General features: G+C 50.9%; 1 protein-coding gene across 4 annotated transcripts in view; it reads right to left on the reverse strand.

The window, feature by feature from the left end:
• brd4 (bromodomain containing 4) overlaps window positions 1-14136 on the reverse strand; it is a 47334-nt gene that overhangs the window by 16951 nt on the left and 16247 nt on the right. For 2 of the 4 annotated variants that reach the window (XM_088933185.1, XM_088933184.1), the window contains exon 1: window positions 11694-11876. The exons of the other annotated variants lie outside the window; for them this stretch is intronic. In XM_088933185.1, coding sequence (XP_088789311.1) covers window positions 11694-11794 — 101 coding nt within the window. In that variant the 5' untranslated portion in view covers window positions 11795-11876. Of the gene's footprint in view, window positions 1-11693; window positions 11877-14136 lie in introns of those variants that run through there. 4 annotated transcript variants of the gene reach the window in all.

The raw sequence follows: 14136 nt of genomic DNA on the forward strand, positions 1-14136 counted from the left end.
CATCGCATCTCACTGTGAAACTGCCATCATCAACGTCCGCCTGAACGCCACAGCCACACACGAGCTCCCCCCGACCCCGTGTAACAGAAATGGATGCGGGACAAAAATCTACACCAGTTATGGTGCATGTATGAGGTTGGAGGGGAGGGACAGAGACCCTAAAACAGCAGTAGAAAAGGGGAGACAAATCCTCACCAGAGTCCAGCTCTCGCCTGGGTGAACCAGACAACAGGGATTAACAGGCACAGTTTAATGAACCATGAACTCGATGGGAACCAATCTTCACTGGAAAGGCCCTAGGAGCAAAGGTCGCAGCCTCACTGCCTCTGGGCTAGGCGACCAGACAGATGCACCAGCTGGTCTGACCAGTGATCAACTTACAAGTGAACTATCTGAAGCACTGGATACTTTCTGAATCCTCATTGAATCTTTTGTTGGGGACTGGAGAGGGAGCTTTTATATGCCAGGGCATCTCCAAACCCTGTCCTTTGATGACCTCTACATCTCCAATTTCGGAAAACCAGGAACAACTTAAATAACTCATGAGCCAGACAATCTGGGCAATTATTAAATTATGCCATTTAGAGATCTGGAATAGAAGATCTGAAGACCCTCCTTGCTCTCCAGGAAGCAGAGCCTCCTTAATAGAACAATCTTCCTGTTCTGTTGCTAAACAGAAACAGGACAAGCGTCCCAGCTCTCTCAAGAACAGGCGATTCAGGGTGACCAACAAGACCAGGGTCAGACGGCAGCTGTGTGCACCACTGCCCAGAAGCGACGCCACTCAAGAGCACAGCAGCACGTGCTATATAAGCTCCAGGCCTCAGACGATCGGCTCTCCTGACCACCGTTAACTGCTGAGCCCCTGACTGAAATAAAGCCAGAGGAACTGGTGTTACTAACAAAACGGGCTGGTTAATGTCAATGCCGTATTCCTGCAAACCTTTAATCCCCCAGGTACACAACCAGACCAGCCACTCTTCCTATCATTGTGAAGCAGAACTCACCAAGCATTGGATTTGTTCACCCACTAATAGGGAACGTGAGCTGGGTTTAGACCGTCGTGAGACAGGTTAGTTTTAACCTGCTGATAATGTGTTGTTGCAACAGCGCACTGCGCGCGCACACACATTTCACACACATCTCATCACATGAGAAGCTGCTGTGTTGGAGGCCCAGAGAGCCTGAATATAAAGCACTGGCCACAGGGGAACAGCCAGAATTTGTATTCTCCATCCGGGAACAGCCCCCACAGAGGGGTTTTGGGGTACACTTAAGAACAAGGGCAGGTCCTTCAGCCTCTCTTAGTAGTTAACTGATTTGTGAAAAAAGCCAGGATATCTGCTTCAACAACATGGCTGGGCGGCTCTTCTCCGTTTTAAACACATTACCATGCAGTTTCCACTGCTGCCCACTGGTCCGCGTTTTACCGTTCATGGGGAAAATAAGGGATAACCACTTGGGGGAAAAAGGGCAAGGACAGCCCCAAACCGGTACTCTGAAATGCAGACAGTGAAGGAGGGGGAAAAACCATATCCACTCTTGTCAAGATCTTCTGAAGGACACGGTTGCCATTGTTTATAGAAAAAAAAAACAAGGACACTTTCCGTCTGGAAGAAATGGACCAAGAAATTCCTGTTGGACACGTACAGTGACGTCACTGTGGTTGAACACTACTGGTTTTCCCGCTTACAGGTTGAAATTTCCCACCCTTATAAAAACAGGCTGACTGTACTGTGACTCACAGCTCTCTCTCCAATGTCTGTGTGCTTGCTCTGTCTGTCTGGGTCAGTGTGTGCGCACGCGCGCACACACACACACACACACACACACACACACACACCAGTGTGCCTGCTGTGTCCACATGAGATTCTTTGTCACCAGCTGCTGTATCGGTGTCCTGCCTTTGTCGGGGGCAGAGAATAGGAATTTTACTAGCGCTTTTCAAGAGACTCCAGGTGCTGAACTGCCTGTGCATTTAGGCCGTCTCATGCCTGTGTGCTGTAGAGGTCTGCACCAATGTTGTGCTGTGACTGCGCTGCCCCCATTTTCCCCGGACACCCCAGCCTTTCCCTCCGCTAAGACAAGCCCACCAGGGTGACTGGTTTCATCCCAAACACTAAGCCACTAAAAGAAGCTCTCCTCTACAGCAGGGAAGGGAAAGCCTCCAACCTCTTAAGTCACTGGAATAATTACTTGGAACAAATCCGACTGCTTGTAGTTTCTGGCCCGCATGGCCTGTAATCATCCACCCTGCCGCCAGCACTCCTCCTCGGCCCAGAAAGATTCCCAGGCTCTACGAGAGGGTACTGATGCAGTGAAAGACGACACACTAAGTGTAAGACTGCTTCTCCAGCGTCCCCAAGCCTCTGGAATTAGCCCGCTCAAGGTCCTGCCCCCAGCTCCCACCCCCAGCCCGTGTCACGGGAACACAGTGCATCAGAGGGCAGAGGCAGGCAAGAGCCAAACGCATTCCTGCCCAAGGCCATCTGCTGCTGCGCAAGTCATGAGACCCCGGCGCGGATACAAAGAACAAGAAAATACCCAAACGCTAACAGAGAGGTTATTTTCAGGGCATTCTGTTCTCCATACTCGGGGGAAAAAAAAAACAAGAGGTGCACATCTAGCTAGAGGCTAAGCTGATGAAATAAAAACGATCTTCTCTGTGAGTTCTGGGAAAAGGCATCTAGACTGCTGCACAGGGTTATCGGCGGTTTGCAAGTTGCTGTGCCACAACGCATCTGCCCACGAGGGGCCTGGACAGATTTGCCACGGATTTTCTGGACACCCGGCGTCGGCACCATCGGTGTAACCACGCGTGGGTGCCTGAGGTTTCTGCGCTGGCGACTGCCATCATCTGCCTAGAACAAGCTCCTTGAGCACTCGTGAATAACGCACCCATCACCGATTAAAACCCCGAGCACCACAAACCAGCAAGACAGCCAGTGAAATCACTGGAGATGCAGGGTGCCGATATTTGTGTACACAGCTACTCTCCATGGGATTTACTTCTGACTGACACTTTTATCCAAAGCAGCTTCATTTGCACCCATTTATACAGCTGGGTGTGTTACTGGAGGAAACTAAGGGAAAGGTTCAACAGTACCACAACCAGGGATTCAAACTTCAAACAGACACTGAGAAACTCAACCCAGATGACTTCAACAGAACCAGCAGTGACACAAGAACCAGACAGCGCCAGTGGAAATTACAGGCATTTCAAACTGAGAACAGGGGGCACTTTACTCAAAAGACGCTGGGAGTGTGGGAAAAGCTGCCAGGCCATGTATTCATATTGTTGAAGCCGATACCCTGGCTTCCATCAGGAAACAGCTAAATGAGATATTGCATCAGTTATCTTCCAATGAACCAATGGGCTAGACGGGCCAAACTGCCTCCTATTGCTCGTAACTTTTCTTAAGAACCCATAACATCCCAGCTCTGACCAGTCCTCCACAGTGCTGCCTGTTCTGCTGGACCTGGGGGGGACACCAGTCTGCTCCATCACAGAGTCCAGCTGCAGCCAGCTCACTGATGAGCAGAAGGACAGAGGTGGACAGGAAGGAGCTTCAAGCCTGCGTCAAGGTACTACAAAAGGAACAGACTGCAAGGCCTGCAGGCCCTGTCGGCCTGAGCTGCATCTTTCTTATTATCAGGCCTGAGCCCACGCGATGGATGGAGTGTGTGTGCGTGAGTCAGACCATACTGCTGATTCATCTCATGAGCGGCGCTCACATGGTCACGGCCTCGCTGCTTATGGGAACCACTGGCCATAAACACAGGCACCCCACCGTCACACCCTCGCGCACTTACTCACTCCTAACACACACACACTGCGCCAACAGCTCGCTGCCACGAGACCGAAAATAAAATCGTTTCAGGAACAAAAGCTATTCAGGTTTAAGGGAAATCTGTATAACAAGGGGGGGGGGGGGGGCGGAGCGGAGAAAAAAAAAAATCAGACAGCAGGATCTTGCGTGTACGTTTTTCAACATACCAGGAGCTGCGGGTTACACAACCTTTAGCACAGAGTGGGTGAGCATCTGAAAAAAAACAGGTTTAGTAATTATCCTTGATAAAAAAAAGCCAAGTTGCTGAAACGGTCTCATCAGCCAAAAATCTGTAAAACCATTCCCCCCCCGAGGAAATATGGCGCTTTTGAAAGCAGCCACACAGCTCTAGAACAGGCATGATTTTGAGCTGCAAGCCAAACAGCGCTGGACCTGGTTTTTCCCCGACCACAAAAAAGAAACGGGGAAGACGAGCAGAAATGCCTGCTTCCCGACAGAGCCGCCCAGACCCAGACAATTCAGCGAGGGGAAGCCGGAAAACCGGGACAATCTCCCGTCTCACAGGTGCGGAAAGAGGAATGAGAAGGACCACCATGAGGAAGAGAACAAATGGACTGGGAAGAGCCCCTCGGGATTTCTGGAGCTCCAGAATTTCTCTGCTTACTCGACATCAGCCTTAGATGTCTGACAGCACACCCCAGGCCACAAACAGGCCTCTCTGCTCTTCCAGGAGGAATGCGACCCAAGACACAGGCCAGAGAGAAATACTTCGCCCGAGAGCTGGGCTGTGTGGTACCAGGCCGTCAAACAAGCTCAGTGGCTCGCCTCTGGTCTTGGCGCCTGCACAACCCAGCTCGCCAAAAGGGGAACACAAAGATAACTTCTGGGTAGCAGGCAGTGCAAGCTGCGCATGCCAGAATCTTTTAAAAATACAATCCTTGGCCCTGATTCTCAGAGCACACAGACGCGCGACAGGACAGCGGGCGCTAGTTAACAATAAAGACTGGGCGATCAGAAAGGAGGAGAGGGGTCAGGGTGAACCACCCAGGAAGAGAGCTGGAGTCGGCGTTGCCAGGCAACGTGAAAAACCCGAGAACGCACCTGGGGCGGAAGATGCCTTCGTAGCCCTGCGGAGCCGGCAACAGGACAGCCAGAGGCCCCAGCAGGCAGAAACCAGCCCGACTGGCTCTGCCGAGTCACACACCTGCTCTGGTCCAGGCTGGAGTCGCCTGGCTGCTATTGTTCCTGAAATGCAGAAGTGCAGCTGCGCTCGTGCTCGCGTGCGTGAGGAACAGCAGAGCACCTTGCCAGTCCCTGCGGCTCTCCTGAGACATTTTCACCCCCCACTCCCCACCCCGCAGGTAAGGATTTGCATAAGTGCTCCCTCTCTAGAGCAAGGCCGAAAATCTCCTCCCTTTCCATGGAAAACGCCATTAACAACACAGCTCGCCCGAACTGGACAGGAATTCGGATGCATGGGTAGACTTGCCGAGGGTGGGTAAAGGCAGCCTCAGAACCCTAAGGGCCTGCATAAGACTCTGCCAGCCTCTGTGCCCAGGGGCAGCAGCAGGGCAAGAGCTCTGCAGGCTTTACAGAGGTTGGCAGCGCACTGCTCTGATCAGCAGGAAGCGTGCGGCAGCCATTCTGAAGGGAAAACCTGCAGAAAATCCCACCAGTAGCTAGACCAGGACCTGAGGGAGGAACACCAAATCAATTTCGGGAACTGAAGCGACAGTCAGTTGCTTTAAGCCAGCACCACAGACACAATTCACATACAGAGGCACAGCCTGGCACTTCAGAAACTGCACAGATGCCAGACAAATATTTCTGTGGAACCAGAGTCATAATTTACAGTTTGCTCCAACATCAGCGTCAAATTCTTTTACAGCTATCTCAGTGAAAAGGAATGAATGTATGCTTCGTTAAGGTCGGGGGAAGTGTTTGGGTTAGAGCCATCTTCAGTTGTGTTCCCATAACCTTCAAAGCAGAAGAATGAGTCATGATGAATAACAGTAAGCGAAGGTGGAGAGGCTCACTGGGGCTCCAGCAGGAACTCGGAGTACGCAGTGGACATGCAGCTTTCACACACCAGGTGCTGTCTGTACAGCATACGTGCCAGGTGAGAAGACCATACAGTGAACTGAGAGCCAGTAGGACAGCATATATATATACAGGCTCCTTAGTGTGCAGCCCCTGCAGTGTACTGAGAGCAAGTAGGACAGTATACCTATATACACACACACACACACACACATCAGTGTGTGGCCCCTACAGTGTACTGAGAGCTAGTAGGACAGTATACCTATACATACACACACACACACATCAGTGTGTAGCCCTACAGTGTACTGAGAGCTAGTAGGACAGTATACCTATATACACACACACATCAGTGTGTGGCCCCTACAGTGTACTGAGAGCAAGTAGGACAGTATACCTATACACACACACATCAGTGTGTGGCCCCTACGGTGTACTGAGAGCTAGTAGGACAGTATACCTATACACACACACATCAGTGTGTAGCCCCTACAGTGTACTGAGAGCAAGTAGGACAGTATACCTATACACACACACATCAGTATGTAGCCCCTACAGTGTACCGAGAGCTAGTAGGACAGTATACCTATACACACACACACACATCAGTGTGTAGCCCCTACAGTGTACCGAGAGCTAGTAGGACAGTATACCTATATATATATACACACACACACACATCAGTGTGTAGCCCCTACAGTGTACCGAGAACCAGGATAGTACATATATACACACACACCAGTGTGCAGCCCCTACAGTGTACTGAGAGCTAGTAGGACAGTGTACACACAGTGTGCACCCCTACAGTATACCGAGAACCAGGATACCGCATATATATATACACACACACACACCAGCCCCTACAGTGTACTGAGAGCCAGTGGGACAGTATACACACACACACACACACACACCAGTGTGCAGCCCGTACAGTGGACTGAGAGCTGGTAGGACAGCATGAACACATGTACGTACACATACACACACTAGTGTGCAGCCTGTACAGTGGACTGAGAACCAGTAGAACAGCATATATACACACACCACTGTAATGCCCCAATAATTTACTGACAGTCTGTAGGACATTGTAAATATATAATTAGAAAAGAGGTGGTTGTGAAACCAGAGGAATATCAGGAACAACCGAGTGGATTAATCAACACATAAATTAAGTAATCCTAACTTGTAAAAATGTTACCAAAAATCTAACCTAGAGGTTGGTATGGAGGCACATGAGTTTTGTTCTCTGGCACAGCTTTGGTGAAAAGAGTAATAATTCAGGCATGCTGAATTAAACCCAATATATTTTTTAACAACAACAACACTAAATAACACACAGAATACATATAATGCACAAGTCAGACTATGTACAAACCTTCTAGTAATGCTTTTCAGAGGCCTAATGTCCTAATCACCCAGAAAAAAAAAGATAAGGCAGAAAGGCTGCCTTCTAAACCAAACAATTTCTAAAAATGTACCCACTAACAGAAGCGGTTTTTAACCAAGGTATTATTTACACAGGAAATCAGGGTTCCCTAAAAACCAGAGTAGCAGGCTCTCTTAAAGTTCAAATACAATCCTGCCTTTCCAGGTGACCTGGAACATGGAGCTCTCGTCTTCCCTCTTTTCAACTCATATTCAGTTTTCCTACTTTTGTCTCTAGTTGTCTTTTTTTCTTTTCTACCTAGTTCCCTGTTTCATGCTCTGGACTGTTGATTGTCACTTAATCATTAAACCAGAACATAATTAAGGCAAATTTTACGATAAACATTAGACTGCTCTGATCAATCAAAAATCCTCTGAAGCTGGAAATGTTGGCAATAGCCAGGTGTCCCCATTGCAGCTACATTCTTGAAGACAATTTATAACAGTACACACACCAGTGTACAGTTCCCACACTGTACTAACAACCAGTAGAAGTATACAAACACACCAGCGTACAGCCCTTACAATGGGCATACACCAAAAGGGATTGAAACTTGCTCCTAGAAAATAAGGACCTACTATACTGAAGTGTCACAAGTCTATGAGATAATGAAGACTCTGTATATTGTTTCTGTTACTTCCAGCACAGCTGGATACTCAGGGCACTCAGGGCTTGGAGTTTGTGTTGCCTGTGCCATAAGGCATTCTGTAAACTACTGTAAAACTGCGTCGCTCTCTCTGTCCGACTCCATCTGCATCTTCACTGGAATGCACATTCCCAAACAATATCCTGAGGCCATCAACCCCCAGATCCATACAGCATCCTCTCTCTCAGATTTCCAGACAATCTCCATGAGGCTTCCTAGAGGAACAGCACATCAATTCCCGGCAGGACCGGAGGAAACACTCCAGGCTGTGTCAAACATTCCGGGGATCCCTTTTCTGTTGTCTGGGGGGCCCTAGCCTGCGACAAACAACGACTCCCATCACTCAGACCCCACGAAGGACAGATCTGGTTAGTTAAGGGCTGGGACAAAACACACCTGAGAGCCAGTCAGAGGAACAGCCTTCTGTTCTGTCTGCCCCCAGAGGTGAGGGTCCGAAGGCCACACGGCTCCCTGGGGACAGCGATGGCCACCCACCCATGGCATGAGGTATGTGGTGACCCGACGATGTGCCCCGTCAGCACCCTGTCAAAACACTGGGGTAGCGATGGAAGGGACGCCTTCAACAGCAGAGCTGTCTGTTAAGAGCACAGCAACGAGCGGCCAGGAACATCATTTATCACTGCGGTTGCAGATCCGACTCCCGTGCCTCGTCTCTTGCTGGGTTTTACAACCAAATTTTTCACCCAAGCATGAAACACCGCATTGGGAGAGGAGGAAGTGGGCACAAAGGAATAGTGTTCCACAGGAAACCATCACGAGGTCAGAGGTCAACAGGCACAGGAATGAAGGAACAAAGAACTATATGCAGAACTACCACTCACATCTGCCTTCACAAAATAAAAACAGCGCACAGGGGATGGTTTGGGTCACCTTTTACTACAATCATTACTGGCCTGTACTCCCCGTATCTCTACAGGGGATCTTTTTCTACTGGTGTTGACTGTTCCAAACTGTTCCTGCATATAAGGGGTGATACACAGACCCAAACCAAACACTTGACAGTAAAAGTCATTTGGTTCATCAAAAAGAAGTCATTTGCACTCCGACAACAGCCCCGATAATCATGCCTGGCCCAGCAGCCAGCGGGCATCTCCACCTGACACAGATAACCCAGCCCAGCTCCCCCTCTTTCTCAGCCCCACCCCGCAGGGAGGCTCCCTGGAGCACAGCCCGGCGCTCTCATACCCAGCCAGCAAGGACAGGAGGGATGTCTGCACGCTCGTGTCTTCCAGCTTGCACAATTTTCATCTCGGGTGTAGAGCGGCGAGTGCTCTTCTCGCTTGTCCACGTAATTAAAACTTGTCCCTTCGCCGCATTTAAACCGCTTTCCCCTCCCCCAATCTGACCTGCCCCAGATTCAGGGCTCAGCGCGACACCAGTCTACAACACCGCAAGGGGGGGCCATGTCACGCCGGGCCCCACACGGCGGAGGACGAGGAGTCGGGCCACAAGCAGATTCCACACGAAGACAATGCCAGACAGCCTTCCATGACAATGAGCCAAGTGGACGCTGTGACCCCCAGACTGCACTCTAGGTCCAGCATGTACATGTGTACACTGCACTGGCAGGGCCAAAAGGGCATGGTGGAGATGGATTGAGCTGCATTAATGATTCACTTAGCGCTGCCACCGACTGACCAACACCTGGATAGAGGGTTCCCTGCCGGAAATGAAACTATTCTGCGGTTTCTGACCCCAAAACGTTTCTCATCAGGAATTCCGGAAAGACGGAGCAGCAAAACCAGGGAAGATCCTTAACGCTGGTGCTCAAACCCGCTGTGAAGGTAACGGGACTGGAGGGGCTCGGCGCCACCTTGCGGGCCGAGCTGGGCCGCGGCGCACCCGCGTCTCCACGAGCCGCCAGGCCCAGAGGAGGATGCTCAGATGGCTGGGGTTTCCCCTGCCGGCTCACTTGCCCGCACCCGCCTCTCATGAAGGGCTGCAGGGCGGGGAGGCGACTGACGCAAACTGTCAGTTATCAGCGCACTCATCTAGACACACGAAGGACACGGCACAAACTCTGGTAATCCGATATCAATGCCAAATCCTCGTGCACACAACGCACTGCAACTAGGCGCTTGCACGCACACACACACACACTACAACTCTGTGCACACACAACCAGGAATACACATGCGTAGCCACTCCGCACACCCACACAAACCACAACTGGGCAAACGCTCTTCAACTAGGCACACACGCAAACTGCTGCCTGCTGTAAGTAAACACAGAAGTGCACGCACTGCAACTCGGAGCGCAAATGTACACCACTCCAGTTTTGTTTTCTGCCTTTCAGAAAGCACTAACACAACTCTGCAATGACCATATAATTGCCTTTCTATGACCCAAGCTGCCACGCAGCACGCAGAATACACAGCAGAAACACAAAATCAATCGCCTGTCCGCACGGGGGTGTAAATACCATACAAGCCGTCACAAGTGCACTGCTCTGTGACGTGAACTACCCGCACAGCCTGCAGGGCAAAACACAAGGGTCCAGGGTGGTGCTGTTAATCCAATGCCTGAACATGCCACAGGGCTGGAAAAGCATGGGAAGAAACCGGAGCACCGCTGCTGGAAAACCAGAGACCGCATGAACCCAGGAGAGGAGACGAGCCAGGGCGACACGGGAACAAGGAGAGGAGCCAGGGTGACCCTGGGGGGAGGAGAGGAGCCCAGAGCAAAAAGGAGCGCAGAACACATCCAGGCAGATATAACAAACAAGAACATGAATCACAAGGAAACACACAGCGTGCAGCTCTTGGAGGTCCAGGCTTCAGGCCCACGGGTGGCAGAACGAGCTCAAAACCCACAAAGAAATCGGCACTTCACACCCCCTGCAGAGCTTCCTGAGGCAGGAGACTGAATACCATCACCAGCCAACAAACCACATGTGCCCTGCACTGCATTCTGGAAAAGCGGCAGCAAGCTTTATTGAACTGTTTAGGCTTCACATTTCTTTAGCAACAGTATTGCACATTGCGTAATGAATCTTCTGTGTGGATTTTGTGGAACGGCCCAGGGGATAGACTGAGAAACACATAGACACCGCTGACCCTGACAAGTAGCTCTACTCTGCTCAGGAGAACTCGTTTTAAAAACTGTAGATCAAGACAGGACAGGACGCATGATTGTGGCAGTAGTGGCATTTCAGTCTGCAGAGTTTACAGCACTCCCGAGGAGTAAAAAAAACTAAACTCTTCAAACAAAACTGGACTTTGTTTCCCTGCAAAGTCGGCCTGACTTCCAGTCCGGACCCAGCAGGCCCACCGAATGCCGCACTCCACGCTGGGACACCCCAAGAGGCAGTCAGACCTGACTCCCCCTAAGCCCCGTTGTAAAAGAAGAGGGGCTCTGATCAGGCCATGGCTTTGCGATAGGAGAAAACCTTAAACCTGTTCAGCTAGCAGGTATCTCAGGCCAAGAGGAATCGCCACTGAAATTCCACTTCAAATTGGTTTTTGCTGGCAATTCCAAGACAAACAACCCGCCTGCAGGCACGCTTCGGTTTCGGCACAGCTTGGGAACAAATCTGTCAGCGCCAACTTCCCCTTAAACCTCTGCTTCCGTCGGCGGCTAAGAACAGCCGAGACGGGTTGTCTGTACCACTGGAAACCAGTCACCCCTCCTCCGCACACACAGGAGCAAAGTTACACCAGGGCAAAACGTAAGAATCAGAAGCGTTATTACTGTATAAGAGCAAGACGAAATACGTAAAACAGAAAAACAAGAAACCCTCTTGTTTAATATTTAACAGAGCAAATCATACCTTTTCACAGCGAGTGAGTAGTGAGCAATTTTCTCCAAAAGGGCATCCAAGGTTTGGAAAGCCAATAAATCGCTTGACTTTGAATGCATTTTGTAATCCATTTAAAGAACCCACTCCGAAGAAACTGCCCCCACAAATGGTTGTTTTTGGTTACTGCTGTCGTTTCCCTTTGTAATCCAAGAAGACGTGCATCTGCTCCCGCAGCAAAAGGAAGGAAAAACTTCACGCGGTAACTTCCCGGTCACAGCAAGAAAATAATCCTCGTGTTTCGGGGCTTCTCGATATCCAACACGGAAGATAAAAACAACGGAAAATGTTTTTAAAACCTGTGAAACCACAGGCCCCAGCAGGAGATTCCGAGGAGGAAGAAAGCTCAGCTTCTCTCCCCCTCCCTCCCCCTTCTGCTCTGCGATCCGCTTCTAACAGCACTCTCTTCTCCACGGAGAGACGGGGCTGCTCCCATTGTGTGAACTCATTCCGGCACAACGCTGGCCCCCCCCAGCCCGCCCCCCCGACCCGCCCGACGCCCAATGCCCAACCGGACACGCTGCCCTCTGGTCTGTGCAGACCGGAATGAATAAACAGACATAAATCACACGCGAGGACAGAAATCACCATGAAAAGAGGAGAGAGAGAGAGAGACGGCTCCCGTAGAGCTCTGGGCTGAGCTCTTGCTCTCTCTCGCAGTCAGCCGCTGTTGCCCAATAGTGAAAATGGTTCTCCAACTTCCTCATTGACGATACTTTAAACCCTCGCACTACTCCCCCCTCCCTCCTCTCTCTCTCTCCTGCTCTCTGCCCTGCCTCCTCTCCCCGTCAGCAGCCTGGCCAGATCTCGGCTCCATGTCTCCTCCTCTTCCCTCCCAGGCATGCACACACACTTCAGCCCCACCCCCCACCCCTTCAATCAGGAACTGACCAGCCTCCAGTCTCCCATCCCCCCTCCCCCAGCACTCAGCTCTGGCTTTATTCTCTCCTGCATGCTTCCCCACCCGGTACCCCCCCCAATAAAAGATCTTCTTATCTACTGCCTGCCCCCCCCCACGCCTCCCTCACTGGGTCTTAATTCAAGCTCTTTCTCCTGCCTTCCTCTCTCTCACGTCTAGACTAGAGAAGCCCACAGCACAAAGGACTCTGGGCATGATAATGGATTGCTGGGATACGGGGGTCGTCCTACAGCACGCTCCCTGGAAAAAGGAAAAAGGATGGCAACAAGGAGCTGGCTATATCCATACACACCTCCCACCCACTTAACGTGGGGAGGGCTCCAGAGAAGCAGGTCTGGGATAGGGATAGGATGTTCCAGGGAAGATGTGGGAACCTTCAGCACTTGCCGCCAGCTGCCTGCTAAGCAAGATGGGTACACATGGCCTCCTGGCATTGCCAGCCCCTCATACTACTCGGAAACCAAGTCCGCTCTGGAGGAACAAGAGGAGAAGCAGGGCAAATAACCCCAGATCAATGGGTTACCAGCAGCAGGGGCCCCTCCCTTCTCTTAATAACCCCTCGTGCTCAGGAATCGCTTGAGTGTGGCCAGAGGTTGGGGGCCACAGGTCGCATCCACGCGAGTGGCCGGAAGAGGCCTGAGAGCCGCTGTGCTGGAGAGTCGACTGCCCTCTCGAAGAACGAAGCTACAGGCACACGTCCACAGCAAGCTGAGGCTAGAGAACATGGGGTCCCACGCGCCAGTCCACCCTTCCCCTCTGAAGCTCCCCTGCGCTCGAGGAGATGACAGGGGGATCCCAATCCCAGCATTCCAAAGCCTCACAGGCTCCGACAAGAAACACCCAGTGGGAAGTTTCAAAACCAGCACTGAAACGTGAACTGGATAAGTTCACAGAGAACAGGAGGCACGTCTTCACGCGAAGGTGGTGGAAGCGTGGAACATGCTGCCCAGCCACATGGCTGAAGCCGATACCCCGGCTTCTCTAAAGAAACAGCTGGACGAGACAAGCTAGCAACCGACTGGTAGCCTTTAGATCAATGAGCTACTAACAGGGCAGCTTATATGAGCCAAATGGCCTGCTCTCGTTTAGGACTTCTCTGGTTTTATCAACCATGTATCGAGTCTAGAATGTTTATATATAAACATGCATAAAATCCATCAGACCTCTACATCATTATCTCTTCAAACTAATTGCAGAATATAAAGATGAAGTTGCTTGTTTAGAATTTCTCTTAAAAATTAAGTCACTGGTCTTTTCACTAATGTTACATAAAAAGAACATACAGGACACACTCCTGCTCCCCACCCCCTCCTCCAATATTTTAGGAAGGGCGAGGTTTCAGATACAGGGAGGATGCTGTCGATTGTGCAGTGCCTCTGGCTCCAGCCCATCCTCCTTCCTCTCCTCTTCTCAGATCAGAACAGGGCTTTATTGACAAGACACTAACACCAGCTTTTCCAAACCATAGCACATGGAACATTTTCTCCCGCTCTCCCT

The sequence above is a fragment of the Atractosteus spatula genome, chromosome 14 (genome assembly GCF_055471065.1).
Source record: "Atractosteus spatula isolate fAtrSpa1 chromosome 14, fAtrSpa1.hap1, whole genome shotgun sequence".
NCBI classification, from domain to species: domain Eukaryota; kingdom Metazoa; phylum Chordata; class Actinopteri; order Semionotiformes; family Lepisosteidae; genus Atractosteus; species Atractosteus spatula.